This window comes from Quercus lobata, chromosome 5 (assembly GCF_001633185.2).
Source record: "Quercus lobata isolate SW786 chromosome 5, ValleyOak3.0 Primary Assembly, whole genome shotgun sequence".
Lineage (NCBI taxonomy): Eukaryota > Viridiplantae > Streptophyta > Magnoliopsida > Fagales > Fagaceae > Quercus > Quercus lobata.
In genome coordinates this window covers 70,488,114-70,502,167 of record NC_044908.1, presented here as the reverse complement: position 1 = coordinate 70,502,167, position 14,054 = coordinate 70,488,114, and the positions used below count along the sequence as shown (strand labels likewise).

At 33.4% G+C, this 14,054-nt stretch overlaps 1 protein-coding gene across 2 annotated transcripts; it reads right to left on the bottom strand.

Moving 5' to 3' along the window:
• Window positions 1-4,503: 4,503 nt before the first annotated feature.
• LOC115989803 lies at window positions 4,504-12,248 on the bottom strand. 2 transcript variants are annotated; one of them, XM_031113681.1, is made up of 5 exons: window positions 11,574-12,248; window positions 11,316-11,369; window positions 11,064-11,183; window positions 5,841-6,412; window positions 4,504-5,273 (listed from the first exon to the last, which is right to left on the bottom strand). In XM_031113681.1, exons 1-5 carry the CDS (start codon window positions 12,115-12,117, stop codon window positions 4,578-4,580), a joined length of 1,986 nt encoding a protein of 661 aa, XP_030969541.1. In that variant the 5' UTR covers window positions 12,118-12,248; the 3' UTR covers window positions 4,504-4,577. The 2 variants fall into 2 exon arrangements, with proteins under 2 accessions (XP_030969541.1, XP_030969542.1); XM_031113682.1 differs by having other exon boundaries at window positions 11,070-11,183.
• Window positions 12,249-14,054: the final 1,806 nt, after the last annotated feature.

Here is a 14,054-nt window from a genome sequence, read left to right as displayed (position 1 = left end):
ATTTGTTTGTCTTAGGTAAGTCTAGCTCATAGAACTGAAAAGATTCTACAAGCTCATCAACAGGGATGGAATCAACATCCTTACTTTCAGTAATAGTAGTCACTTTGGGTCTAAAATCCTCAGTCAATGATCTAAGAATCTTCCTAAGAATCTTAGGTTGATCATAAATTTCACCAAAATTATAGGCAGAATTAACAATATTATTCAGTTTAGCATAAAATTCATCAAAACACTTATCATCAGACATTCTAATACTTTCAAATCTGGTAGTTAAATGCTGCAGTTTGTTAAACTTAACTGCCTCTGGGCCTTCATCCACAGTTTGGAGAATATTTCATGCAATATGAACAACCTCAATATTAAAGATTCTCTTAAATTCCTCCATAGAAATAGCACTAAAAATAGCATTCATGACTTTGCTATTAAAAGCGGCTGCTTCTTTTTGAGAAATTTGCCACTCGCTTACAAGAGTAGTTGGTTTCTCCTATCCGTATTCAATAGAATTCCAAACTCTCTTTTTAATAGATTTCAGGAATGCTTTCATCCTTACTTTCTAACAAGCATACTTGTTCCCATCAAAGTGAGGTAGGATCACAAGAGAGTGTCCATGTTCCATGACAACAGGGGTCAAGAATCAACTCTTAGATCAAAGGATCTAATACAAGAGCTAACTCGCTCTGATACCACTTATACGTTTTTAGATCACTTAAAATACAAGTTGTTTAACCTAATTATTTAACCAAGTGATTACTTAGATAAATTATTCAGATTTATGTTAATACAATCAAATCATATCATATAAATAATGCGAAAAAGTAAATAATACAATGATATGATAACCCAAGAAAACTAAACAGGTAAAAAATCTGGGAAGGTTTTAACCTATCTATGCTCAATGTAAAATAGATTCACTATGAAAGAATTGAAATTTTTACAATAAAACTTATATCACTAACATCTTATTGCTACCTCGTGTAAAAAACTTACTACCATGACCACGTGATAGCTCCAAGTTCATGGATTACTTCTTTCCTTGATTTACTGCAACCACAAGTACTCTCATTTGTGACTTTGAGACTACTCAAAGGTTTCAAATCTCCTTTAAATTCTTTATGCAGCAATTGAAGCGATCACCATGTTCTTGACATGAATCTTGATAACCCTAAGTATGTATGAAGGTAAACACCTCTAAATCTAACAAGAGATTCAAAACACAGCACATCGAGCTTAATTTTTGATCGATCCAGCCTTGCAAATTTAGCTAATAAATCATGCAATTCACTCGATTCCAATTTTACAAATAAACATACTTTGAGCAGCCTAAATCTAGACTCTAAGTTTTGATCATGGTTTGCCAACACATTACACATTAAAGTTCTAATACATTTCGTTCCTAAAGTTTTAGAACCTAATAATTTCACCAACACACGATTGGATATTGCTTATATTGAACACCTTGTCTGTCAGTTCATGACCACACCCTGATCTGCGCACTATGTTGTCATCTTTGGATCCTTCAATATGTGAAGGACACATTCTTCATGGTCTTCTTTTCTCATCCTTTGCTTCCTACATGTTTCCTTTACAATTTAGAGTTTTCTTCTAAGCCATTCTCTCGCAGCCTGCTAACACCTCCTTCGAGATGCTCTGTTACACGTTGGTATACCTCAGCATGCCTATTCTGCTTATTGTGACCGCAATAGTGTAATTCAAATTTCTACAATGATGTATTTGACAAGCACACCAAATATGTCGATATCAATTACTATTTTGTGCGTCGTCACTGGCAATAGTGCACGCTTTATTTTTTCCGATAACTCATGCTAATTCGTTGCCAATTTATCTACCAAGCCTCACCCTCCAAGTTTTATTTTTATTTTTATTACCAAACTACCATCTCGTGTTTGAAGGAAAATGTTTGAATATTAATTTAGTTTAATTTTAGGACCATTGTCACAAAGTTTCAGGCCCATTGTCATCATGCACAACACTCATACTATTTTCATATTGACTGCTACCATTTTTTTGTAAAGGATCCATAAAGTGTGCTTATAATAAGCTTCACATTTTATAGTTTTATACATTAAAAATAAAAATCTTATATTTTTTTTTTTTTCTCTTTTATCTCTCTTTATTTTAACATGTACAATAAAGATATCGTGAAATTCCGACCAATTTTTCACTTGCAAAGTTGCAATATATCACACTCCTTTTTTGTCCTATTATTTTTTCTATTTTTGTTAAATTACTAATTTTCCTAAAAACTTAAACTATTAGAAAATTGTGAATTTAATAATTTAACATAATTCTAACACTCCCAACTTTAAATAGGAGGTTGAGTAGAGGAGACATGATCAAACTCAAAACCTCCTACTCTGATATCATATTAAATTATCAATTGTCTCAAAAATTTAAACTATTGAAAAATGATAAATTTAATCATTTAATTACATAATTCTAATATCTTATTACCATACTAGAGGTCTCTAGCCTACGATCTTGAGTTTGTCAAACACTCCTATTTCTCATAAAGTGTAACAACTGTTATGTTCAAGGATTATCATGTGTGAAAGTGATTTTACAATTTTTTTTTTTTTTTTTTTGTAAAATCAAAATTCTTTCAAGAGCACTAAAAGATACAGTATTATTTTGAACTCATACCAGGTGGAACTCATCACAACCTCAAACATTCTTTATACAAGCTAAGGTTTTTTTTTTTTTTTTCAGGAAACTATATAAATTTATTTCACGGAATGTTACTCTATATAATGAGAAAGAAAAAAATAGGCATTCCTCTAATCAGTTGACTGCCTCTATATTCTCTTTAGCAACCTTAGGAAGCTTTGGACAGTTAAGACCCAAGAGCAAGTCCAGATAGTGTTTATATAGTTTTTTTTTTTTTTTTTTTTGGCTAGAACAATTCCATAGTAACCAAAAATTCAAGAGTTGATTAAATACTATATATCAGACCAAACAATATTATAGAAACCATAAATTCAAGAGTTATATACATATCAACACTGTCTGTCTCTCTAGTGCCGGCCCTTTCATTAGGTCAAATAGACCATTGCCTAGGGCTCCTAAGTGGAAAGGAGGCCCCAAAATTTTGAAAAAGTAGGGATAGGTAGGAAAAAAAATTAGTTTAAGAAGAATAAAATAAAATTTTGGCACATCCTTGTAACTAAAGGAAAAAAATTCTAGTATATCTTATTAAACATTGGTACCACAAAAAATTCTTTGCTTTAAACAAAATTAATTATCCCAAAAATAACATCATTATCCTCTAGATAAATCAAAATTCAACAAGATAAACTACAAAATCCGGTCAAAGAAATTAGCAACAAAACAATCACAAACCACAACAAATAAAAAATATACAATCCCTAAAATTATTACCGTTTCTATTTCTCATTCTTGCTCTCTGCCTCTTTCTCTTAAGTCTCAGCCCTTGCTCTCTGTCTCTCTCATTCTTTCTCTCTACTGGCTTCCTCCAATCTGAATCAATAATCATCCGATCACATCTGAAGACTCTAACCTGAACTGAGGACTGACCAACTGAGGTATAGTTTTGTTCTCTTTCTTTTGATTATGCAGATGCGTTTTTGACTTTTTGTTCTCTTTCCGTTTGTTCTGGTTCTTATCTATTGCTGGCTGGGGGCCGCTAGGCCTACTTCTACATTTTATTCGGGCTGGCCGTTGGGCCTTGAAGACTTCAAGTAGATTTTTTTTTTTCTTTTTTTTTTTTAAAAAAGCTTGCGTTTGTTTTTTATTTATTTATTTTTATTTTTTTGTTATAGGTGATACTTCCATAATAGGGTCTGTTTTGGCTGGGCTTGGTATATTCTTGTCCGGCTGGGCTTGGACACTTGAAATTCTATTTTGGTTGGGCTTGGTTTTTTTTTTTTTTTTTTTTTTTTAAATTTTGCGTTTTTTTATATGTAAATTTTAGTTATCGGTAATATAAAGAGTAAGTTTTTAAGCCCTTTTGGATATACACAATTATAAGTTTCTTTAAGATATTTTTTCATCTCCTCGTGTGTGTGTTAAAAATACTTAATATTCTTAAAAAAAAAAAAAAAAGAGTAAGTCTTTATTTTATGCAGGTGTTATTGTTCAGTGAAATTACAATAATACTTTTTAATCAGGTTTTATTGCTCTACACTTGAAATTTATTCTTTATGTTAGTTTTTATAAATATATTGTTTGATTAGAAATGTCTACTATAAAAAATGTGTTTGGATATGAAAAACTTAAAAAAAATAAAAATAAAATAATAATTGAGTCTCAAAAAGGATCAATGGATAAATTTGTTATTAATAATAAAAAAAATACAACACAGAATTTAGATGAAAATGTCACAAATAAGCAAGAAATTTAACAAAAAGAGTTAGAAGATAATGAAACAATATAATTACAAGATAACAATGATGCTCAATTTTGCATACAACAAATCTTGATAATGAACTTCAAAAGAACTTAGAACATAAATTAAAAAAAAAAAAAAAAAAAAAAAAAGCCTTATTTAGAGCATATCAAGACAGAAGTCTGTTTTTCATAAGTTCAACAATTTGGCTTTCTTAAACAAGGCAACCACAGCGTTCTCCCACTGAGTTGTCTCGACAGGAATTATTATTGCTCCCACCTTGAAGGCGAAGGGAGGAACTACGGCAAGGAAATGCCTCCATTATTTTCATGAGCAAGTACTTGTAAGTTTTTGACAGAGAAAGATAAAGAGGGAAATATGCCAGTGCAAAGATGCCAACCGGAAGGAAAGAAAGGGAATAGAGGAGAATTTTTGTCCACCTTTCTTTACTACGTATCATGAGGATGATCGTTGCAGAAAATGATATCATCATCATTGAAACGGAGAGAAAAAGAAATGTGAAGCCTAGCATGAGCTTGTTGGGAAGCGAATGCTTGAAGTCTTCTAATCGAAATGGTGCTGTGAGGATTGAAAGAAATATAACCACTGAGGTCAAAGCACAGGTAAGTGAGAGTACATCAGTTGCTGTGAAAACCACAAAGAAAGAATCATTAAGAAGGACTGGAACACCAGTATTCTGATTAGGACCTCCTGGTATTGTGTAGGCTGCGGCAAAGGCAACTGTCGCGATGAGAACTGCCACAATAGAGCATCCTTCTGCAGTGTGCTTTAGCCAATCTCTGGCAGCATTCCGGAGCTCTGTGTTGCTTTTAGCAAATAAGCCTTCAGCAGTAAGCTTCTCCTTGTTCCGATGATCAATGAAATGGGCTTTTGTGACAGACTTTACTCGCTGCACACATAAACATTTACATGAGAACCACATTGACCAGCCAAAAATACAACCTTTGAAGAGGCCATCTTGATTATATATACATCAGAAGCTAATTCAATTAAATCCCTCTAGTACTGGATTGAGACATTGTAAGTTTCCCAAAACTACGTACAATTTCAATTGGAAAGTTTAGGGTACAGCATATAAGGAATTATACTTAAATTTTACCATTTTTTACTAAATAGGGCTATTGAGGGGATACTTGACCCTTGGCATGTTGTCTACCAAGAAACTGAGAAAAAAAAAAGTGCAGTTAGCCTAAAAGCCATTGCTAGTTGCAACTACTTTTATATGTTAATTGGGATCTTTGACATTTTAAATTGATCCATTTAATGATTCAGATTAAATATCATTAATATGAATATGCACCCAATATCATATCAGCTAAAATTTTAAACAAAGTTACAGTATGTACACAATTAAATATAAGAAACAGGAATCCATTGATTTAACTTGTAACCACAAACACAAGTTAACTGATAATGTTTTAGTAATAAATGAGAGTGAAGTTACTAAAAATAGCACCTCAAACCAGAGCAGCTCCTCTTGCAATTCGAGTGCAGGGCCTCGCAATTTTTCAGGAACATAATCTTTTCTTTTTTTTCCAACCATATGCAGAATGGAGTTCCCGCCATTGTCAAGCCTTCGTACCAGCCACCTCATTGCTACTTCCATTCCCAACACATGCTTGAAAACCTCCAACTGCCGATACTTGATAGCTACATGCAATATGGTCCGCCCGTCATTATCAATGTGCTCAACTGCCTGAGGGTATATTTCAAGTATTTCTCTAACGATCTCTATGCACCCTGACTTGGTTGCTAGAAACAATGGCGTAATTCCTCCAAGTTCCAGTACCTCTTGCAAAGAAATAGAAGCGGGCAGCTGATCTGGGTTATCCACATTCTCATTTGTAGTTGAAACATCAGTACTTTCATATTTGTGCAGCCTTGGTTTACTCGTGTCAATTCCAGAACTAGTGATCTCCCATGAGGTATCTTCTTTTACTAACAATTTGGCAAGCTCTAACGCTGATTCATGGCTTAACTCTTCCTTGGAAATGTCATTGCTCTCGGCCGAACTACCGCACATTTTGACTTTTGAAGAGTGAAAGTAATTAGTAGCTTTATATAGACATTATAAACACAATTGCTAAGAAAATTAAAAAGAAAAAAAAAAAAATTTCCAGGCTCTTCTTAATTCATCCATCAAATCATGCAATATTTTATCCTTGAGTAACCTTAAGCAATTTCATTACTAAGGAACTATTCAATATTGTATTTTAAAGGTCTGTAAGGATTTGTAGGGTTTAATATCTTTTTTATTATTAATAAAAGAATAAAAAAATCCCTCTAAAAAAAGGCTAAAAGATGAACTATAGTCTGTAAATGACAAATTCTAAGGCAAAAACAATGCCTTTAAATACAATTTATATTTAACCATGTAGCCTTAGAAATTATAGTTATATATAAAAGTAAAAAAAAAAAAAAAAAAAAAGTATTAGCCAATAAACTAAATAATTGTACTACAACATTGTTGGTCCGAAATTGAAATTATGCACAGAAAAAGACACGGACTGATAATTTAGTAAGTTTATATAAAAACCTCTCCTTAACTTATTAAATTATTGGTCAATGTACTTTTTAAGTTTAGGAGGAAGTTCATGATGTGAAGTTCGCAGCATATTATTGTATTTGTTTTTAATTATTTTAATAAAAATTGCATTTTTAAGAGAGAATATAAGGCATAATGTCAAGAAATTATACAATTTTTGTCGTATTAGGACATATGTGTTTCACTTGTTAAGAACATATGTCATGATTTTATGTAATTGACTTATTCTTTGAAAAAACGCACTTTACTTGTATTTGGGTAGATTTAGGATGTTTTAAATACTTCAAAAAACCTTGTTTCAAGATCAAGTATTGAAACTTTCAAGTCTGTTCAAGAAAAAAAGTTTAGAGTGCAAAATCATTAAAGCTCGACAGCTGCATCTATCGAGCTTAAGAAAGTTGTTCTTTGTAAGGTTGAATTTATTCAACCATCTAATTGGCTTTATTCCGTACCAAATTTTCTTGTATTTAGGTGGGCTTGTTGTAAGGGTAATGAGTGAGATAGAGTGAAATTTGCTCAAGAGTGTGCAAGAAAACAGAGACTCGCGGCTGGGCCTCGCGAGTGACTCGTGGCTGCAAGCCGCCAGACGCAGCACACGTGCCAAGAATGCCAGAAGGTGAACAGTCATGCTAACTAGAGCACTACAGAACAAAACAGGACGACTGGCCATACGGTTATCTCGTGATTGGATCTCGCGACTCAGTCAAGTCACGAGGCCAAGCCGCGAGTCAGCCCTGTTTTGAAAAACCTAACGTTTTACATTCCTCTCTCACTTCAGTATATATACCCCTTATACCCACAAAAGAAATAGAGCTTCTAGAGAGAATTTTGAGAGAGAAACCCTAGAATAAAACAAGATTGATTCATCTACAATCTTTACATAAGTGCCTCTTCAAATTCCTCAACTCTCTTCCTCTCCATTGCCAAACCCTTGAGAGACTTTTTACCCAAACCTTGTTCTCACCATATCCATTATTGTGAGAGGGCTATTTAGTGTTCTGGGAAACAGTTAGGAAGGAACCAATCTTCATTGATTGATGCTATGGTCTAGTAGCGGAATCCGGGGAGTTAGAAAAGAAAAAGGTTCAGCGCAACCTCATTGAAGCAAGAAGCTTGGAGGGGTTAGGTACATCGGGTAGATTAGGCTTGGAGGGTCTATTGCTATTCATGTATCCCAACTACATTTTCTAGTGGATTATTGACCGCTTGGAGGGCGGCGGAGAGGTTTTACGCCGAGGCCTTCAGTTTCCTCTTCGATAACACATCGTGTATTGTCCTTATGTTTGCATCTCTCTTCCCTTTATCTTTGCCTTTTATTTTCTACTGTGAATGTGTTTTATAATTGGCTAAGATTGTTTACCAATTCAGTTTATAGTTTTTGTTCATTTTCCGCACACTAGTTGTTTGACATAAAGTTTGAATTAATTATTTTGTAATTGGGGGTCTAAATGTTCAAGGGTATTTATACACATATTTGAACTTTCATTCTTCATTTGATGTGCTCGACACCTTCTCGACAACTGCTCGACACCTACTATCTGTCGAGGTTTAAGATTTTCAGAATTTCAATATGATTTTCTTAGGATCCATGAATGTGTTTTTGGGCTTTCTTTTCTCCTAACCCTAAACATATAAAAGGATTAGTTTAAGGGCCGTTAAAGAGTTCATAAGCTTTGAGCAAACTCTGTTCAAGCAAATTGTAACCGGAGACGAAGTTCTTGCCCTAGTTCATCTCTTTCTCTTGAAGAAGTTGCTGTGTATGTGCATCATAGAGTCTTGTGACCAAGCATCTTCTTGATCTTCATCGTTTGGATGAACTGAAGAACTTTGCAACCAATAACCTTCTTAGTTGGTGATTGAAGTCGCATACTGGGATCTGCGCAATTGGTTAGTCACGTACTGGGAGTCGTGCATCAAAAAGGGCAACTATTACTACAGAACAAGTCCAATTAGGTATTGGGATAAGGGTTCAACTATAGGTTGGTAAGGTACTGGGATTTCTTTACTCGTAACCGCTTGTTATGATAATAGTGGAATTTCGGGAGTGGTGACTTGAAAATCACCTAGTGGGGTTTTTGCCGTTAGATTTTCCCCATTCGTAAACAAATCACTGTATTATTTATTTTCCACTACATATTTAGTTTATTGGTGATTTGTTTGTGCTACTACGCGTTTGCATGATAAATTGATTGATTAATAACTTGGCTAATTAATTAATTAATTCCTATCACAAGGGGTCATTCAGTTTATGGCCTATCATGTCGCATACAGAAACACTTGACACAGTATATGTAGAGTCTAAATCTTTTATCCCACTTTTCTTACTCTACTATATACTCCACAAATAAAAACATGTTACATGCCTGTCTATTTTATTAAATGCTAAATTTATGCCTTCTATTATTTCAATTACCTAAATATAATGAGTTATTTATTTATTTATTTTAGGAAATTAAAATAATAAAAGACATAAATTTAGCATTTAATAAAAGGGTCATGCTAATGAGTGCCTTTAAGGCACTGGTTAAGAATCAATTTTAGGAAAGTTTTGACATCACTTTTATGCGAAATGAAAAAAGCTATCAAAACATTAATTGTTTTTTTTTTTTTTTTTTCTCATAAAAACTTTCTTTAACTGGATTCTTAATCGGTACCCTAAGAGTACTTGTTAGCATTTCCCTTAATAAAATAGATGAACATACATGTCAGTCATTGATGACTCTTTCCTAAAAGTTTAATATATTTAAAAATGAATGACTTTCAATTCACCTACCAAACTATTAGACATTGATTAAATGTCACTCCTCAAATCATTGAAGTTGGCTGTCCTAAAAACTGAATACGTTTAAAATAATTTGACTTTCACCCAACGAACTATTGACATTGATTACTGCACAAAATGTACACAATTCATATATTAAGTGCTGATACAATGCTAAAAAATTACTATCAAGAGCAAATGTCATAGGTTAAAATTATTTCAAAAAAAAATGTTAATATACTAAAATAAAATATGGCCAATATGTGTGAAATTATGTAGGGGCAAGGGGCAATATTTAAATTTATAGGAGAGGGTTTCCTATACATATACACTTAAATTAGACTGGACTAAAACTTCCGTAAACTATTACAATCACACACACTGACACACTCAAATAATAATAATAATAATAATAATAATAATAATAATACAATTTAAATCAACAATAGAATATTATGTCTAGCTTTATGATTGAAGGAGTTCAACCACAGATACTATGAATGAAGGAGTTCAACCATGGATAGGTGGGTCGGATTGGATCGAGGTGTCCCATCCTCTATATATACAGGGTGGGAAAAACTCGGAATGGAAATAGAATGGGTTGGAGGTATTAATCATCCATAATTGGATAGCTTCGACATTAATGAAGAAGTCAATATTGTACTGTTACTAGTCATATTTGGTGATATAAACTAATCAGAGATTTTTTGGGTACTTTAGTTGTTACAATAAAAAAAATTAAAATTAAAAAAGCAATAAAACATTTTATCTAATCTAATACATTAGTTTAATGTACTTAGGATAATATTTGGGTTTACAAAATATGTAAATTTTAATAACATGTTATAAAGATATAAATAAATACATACATACAACTATGTGTATATGAGTTTATAAATTACGTTAACCTCGAAACAATATACCGTATCAACATATATTAAAATATTTTATTCTCCTGCCAAAAATGCATTGAGTACGAAATTTACTTGCTTAAACAGTGACGTGAGAGAAAGTAAATGAGCAGTTATGAGAGCATAAAAATGAAGATAAAGGAATAGGGGCAAGAAGGAAAAGAGACAGGACACGGGAGCAAAACCCATCCTCACCTAGTCACCACGAGTGGGACATAGTTGGGCAAGGTGGAATCAGCAAGACGAGTAATTTTTATGGTTTTACCGTCCCTTAGCTAGATCTTGACATTAAAGAAATATTATATATGAAATAAAAAATTACCTTTTGAAAATCAAGGAAAAAAAAAAAAAAAAAAAACCTTTTGACAAGAAATATAAAAAAGAAAATCACGCCATTTATATGTGCTGAGAAGTAGAAAAGAAGGAAAATAGTGTTGATTATGTTGACTTTATGATATTTACCCTTACTGGAAATTCTCTTAAGGAATCCACGTCTGCGCACCGGTTCAAAAGCTTTGGGGTTGCATGAGAGAAGCTGTAGAGTGGTCATCCCATCTTCGTCTCTTTTACCAACTAAGGGCCAGTTTGATAAAAAAGTTTGAGTAACGTTGTTTGTATTTTTTTTTTTTTATATATAAGTATGGGTGAAAAAGTATATAAAAATACATATAATGTTGTTTAAAAACTAAAAACATGTGTTTGAATATACTTACTGATGAGGCTCTAAATACCTGAACCGGTCGTCTCGAGCGATTTTCAAAGCTAAACCTGCCATTATGCCATTTTGTGTATGGAAAACACAACCCCTCAAAACACAAAGCAAATCAAGAACAATCAAAGGAGAAATTATGTAAATACAATAAGAATGGTGATATAGCTAGTTACACAATATGTGTATGGTAATTCGGGTTTTGAAAATACAATTTGACAAGCAGTTTCCTGGGACTAGTTAAAGCGAGCTAGGGAACTAACCAAAGTGCTGAGAAAGGATGGCGATGTGAAGAATAGTGGTCTTGTCATCCCTCTGAACAAACTGTTGCATGTCCTTCTCACCATAGTTTAACTTTAAACTTTCACCTGCCAGAAAGTTGAAAATCTCAGATTTACCATAGCGGGCTGCTCGAAAGAGTGGGGTTTCTCCAAGCTCGTTGCGCATTCTTAACAACTCTTGATCTCTCTTTATCATCTCTTCTGCTACCTTCACCGAGATTTCGTGGTCGCTGCTCGAAAGAGTAGCTGCCTCGTGGAGGATTGTGTTTCCAGAATGGTTTTTGAGGCGCAGTTTGTTGTCATGGCAGGGAGGCAAGTCTTTGAGAAGACTGAATACCAGGTCAGCTTGTTTCGAGTAAGCGGCCTTGTGGAGCACTGTGTCTTGGTGTATAGTCAGTATGTGTAACGCATGGTCCTCCTTATCTGCACAGAGTTTTAACACTTCTTTCGTGTCTTCTTCAAGTAGAGCTTCGTACAGCTTTCCATTTGATTCATGAACAACCTTTTTTACCACCGTGGAAGCCATCAATTGAAGCTGTGAAGAGGAAAGGGAGGGAGGAAGGTTTTCAGAAATCAGAAAAAGCTGGTTTATGGGTATGGAGGTTTGGTTTCTTTGAAGGAAAATATTAAAGTAAAGAAATTTATTCAGATAATGCTGCTTACTCCTCATCAATTATATTCGTGAGATTTAACTTTAGCTTTATAGCTTTATAGCAATTATTGTTAGATTTTTTTAGACATTTGTGGGCTCAGATAGTGCAGTATACTTTAAATGATTTGTAATATATATATATATTTACAATAATGCTATTTTTGTCGTGGAAATGTACAATTGTACTTTTTTTTTTTGAATGGAAAAGGACCTTATGTGTGTGATTATTGATCCGGCCTACTTAAATTCATTATTAATAGCATGAGACACTTTATTGCATGTTAGGGCTATCTACATTATAGTACAACATTTTTACAAAACACACGATTCGAACCCAATAACTTTTAAACTCACAGCTATGACCAAATCCGAAACTTACTATTTTTCTTTTCCTAGATGCCTTATAAAAGCATTGGTTAATGAAAAATAAAAAAGAAACTTATATTTTTAATAGATTTTTATATTTCTCATATATTACAACTTTTTTAAAAGTGATCCATTAATAAATACTTTAAGAGCACATATTAATAGGATTTTTATTTATTTTTTTTTTATACAGTAATGTTATGTTTGGTGTGGAAATGTGCACATGTAATGCCCCAACCAAAATTTCTAATTCCACTGGGAAGAAGCATTTCTCAATCAGTTCATATCTAGATTCTTAGGTGTTGGGATCAATTTTGGAATGGCAAGCTAATTAAGGGAACTTGGGCTCATCAGCCTGGGTTCAAAGATATGTATATATAAAGGAATCAAATCCACTACCCATCCCATTATTAAGGATGAAGGCCAATGGTGCATAGTAAAGAAATACTCAAAAACACTAATTAAGTACTCACCAAGTGACAAGTATAGCACAAGGTATATTTGTCACTTGGTGTTTTGATTTTGCTTACTATAATCACATGACACTAAACCCTACCTTATTTACCATACAAATCCCATATCCTCACTCACCTGTTATACTGACAGCGATTGGATCCATTATCATTCATAACAATTTGTTCCTGATGTTTATCTGGTACCAAAAAATTTTCTTAATCTTCGTGTATAGTCAGTATGTGTAACGCATGGTCCTCCATATATGCACAGAGTTTTAACACTGCTTTCGTGTCTTCTTCCAGTAGAGCTTCGTACAGCTTTCCATTTGATTCATGATCTTTATAAACAACCCTTTTTCCCCCGTGGAAGCCATCAATTGAAGCTGTGAAGAGGAAAGGGACGGAGGAAGGTTTTTAGAAATCAGAAAAGCTGTTTAAGGTCCGGACGTTTGGGGACTTTGAAGGAAAATATTAAAGTAAAGAAATTTATTCAGATAATGCTGCTCAGTCCACATCAATTATATTCGCGAGATTTAACTTTAGCTCTCACCCAAAAAAAAAGAGATTTAACTTTAGCTTTATAGCAATTATTGTTAGATTTTTTTAGACATTTGTGGGCTCAAGTAGTGCAGTATACTTTAAATTATTTGTACTACATTTCCTTTTCTACAGCAATATTATGTTCTAACTCTTTTCTAGGGCACCTCTCCAAGACGCCTGAGGCTAGGGGTGTAATCAGTTCGGTTTGGTCGGTTTTTTTAGTTTTGGCCAACCGAAACCGAAATTTTTGGTTTGTGAAATTCCCAACCGAAACTGACCGAAATAATTGGAAACCGATCGGTTTCGGTTGTATTTCGGTTTCGGTCTGTTTCAGTCGGTTTTCGGTTTCAGTCAACATCACAGGTTCACAGTCACAAAAAGAAAAAAACAACTCAACATCACATGGGGTTATCGATTTTTCAATAAGAAAATAACAACTCAAAATCACAA

Bases quoted from the DNA above. Each gene is read 5' to 3' on its own strand.
- LOC115989803 (XM_031113681.1), bottom strand. From the start codon at position 12,117: ATGGCTTCCACGGTGGTAAAAAAGGTTGTTCATGAATCAAATGGAAAG. The intron at 11,370-11,573 runs GTTAGTTCCCTA...GCATAATGGCAG, and splicing joins CATCCTTTCTCAGCACTTTG to GTTTAGCTTTGAAAATCGCT. The intron at 5,274-5,840 runs GTGCTATTTTTA...TTATGTGTGCAG, and splicing joins AGGAGCTGCTCTGGTTTGAG to CGAGTAAAGTCTGTCACAAA.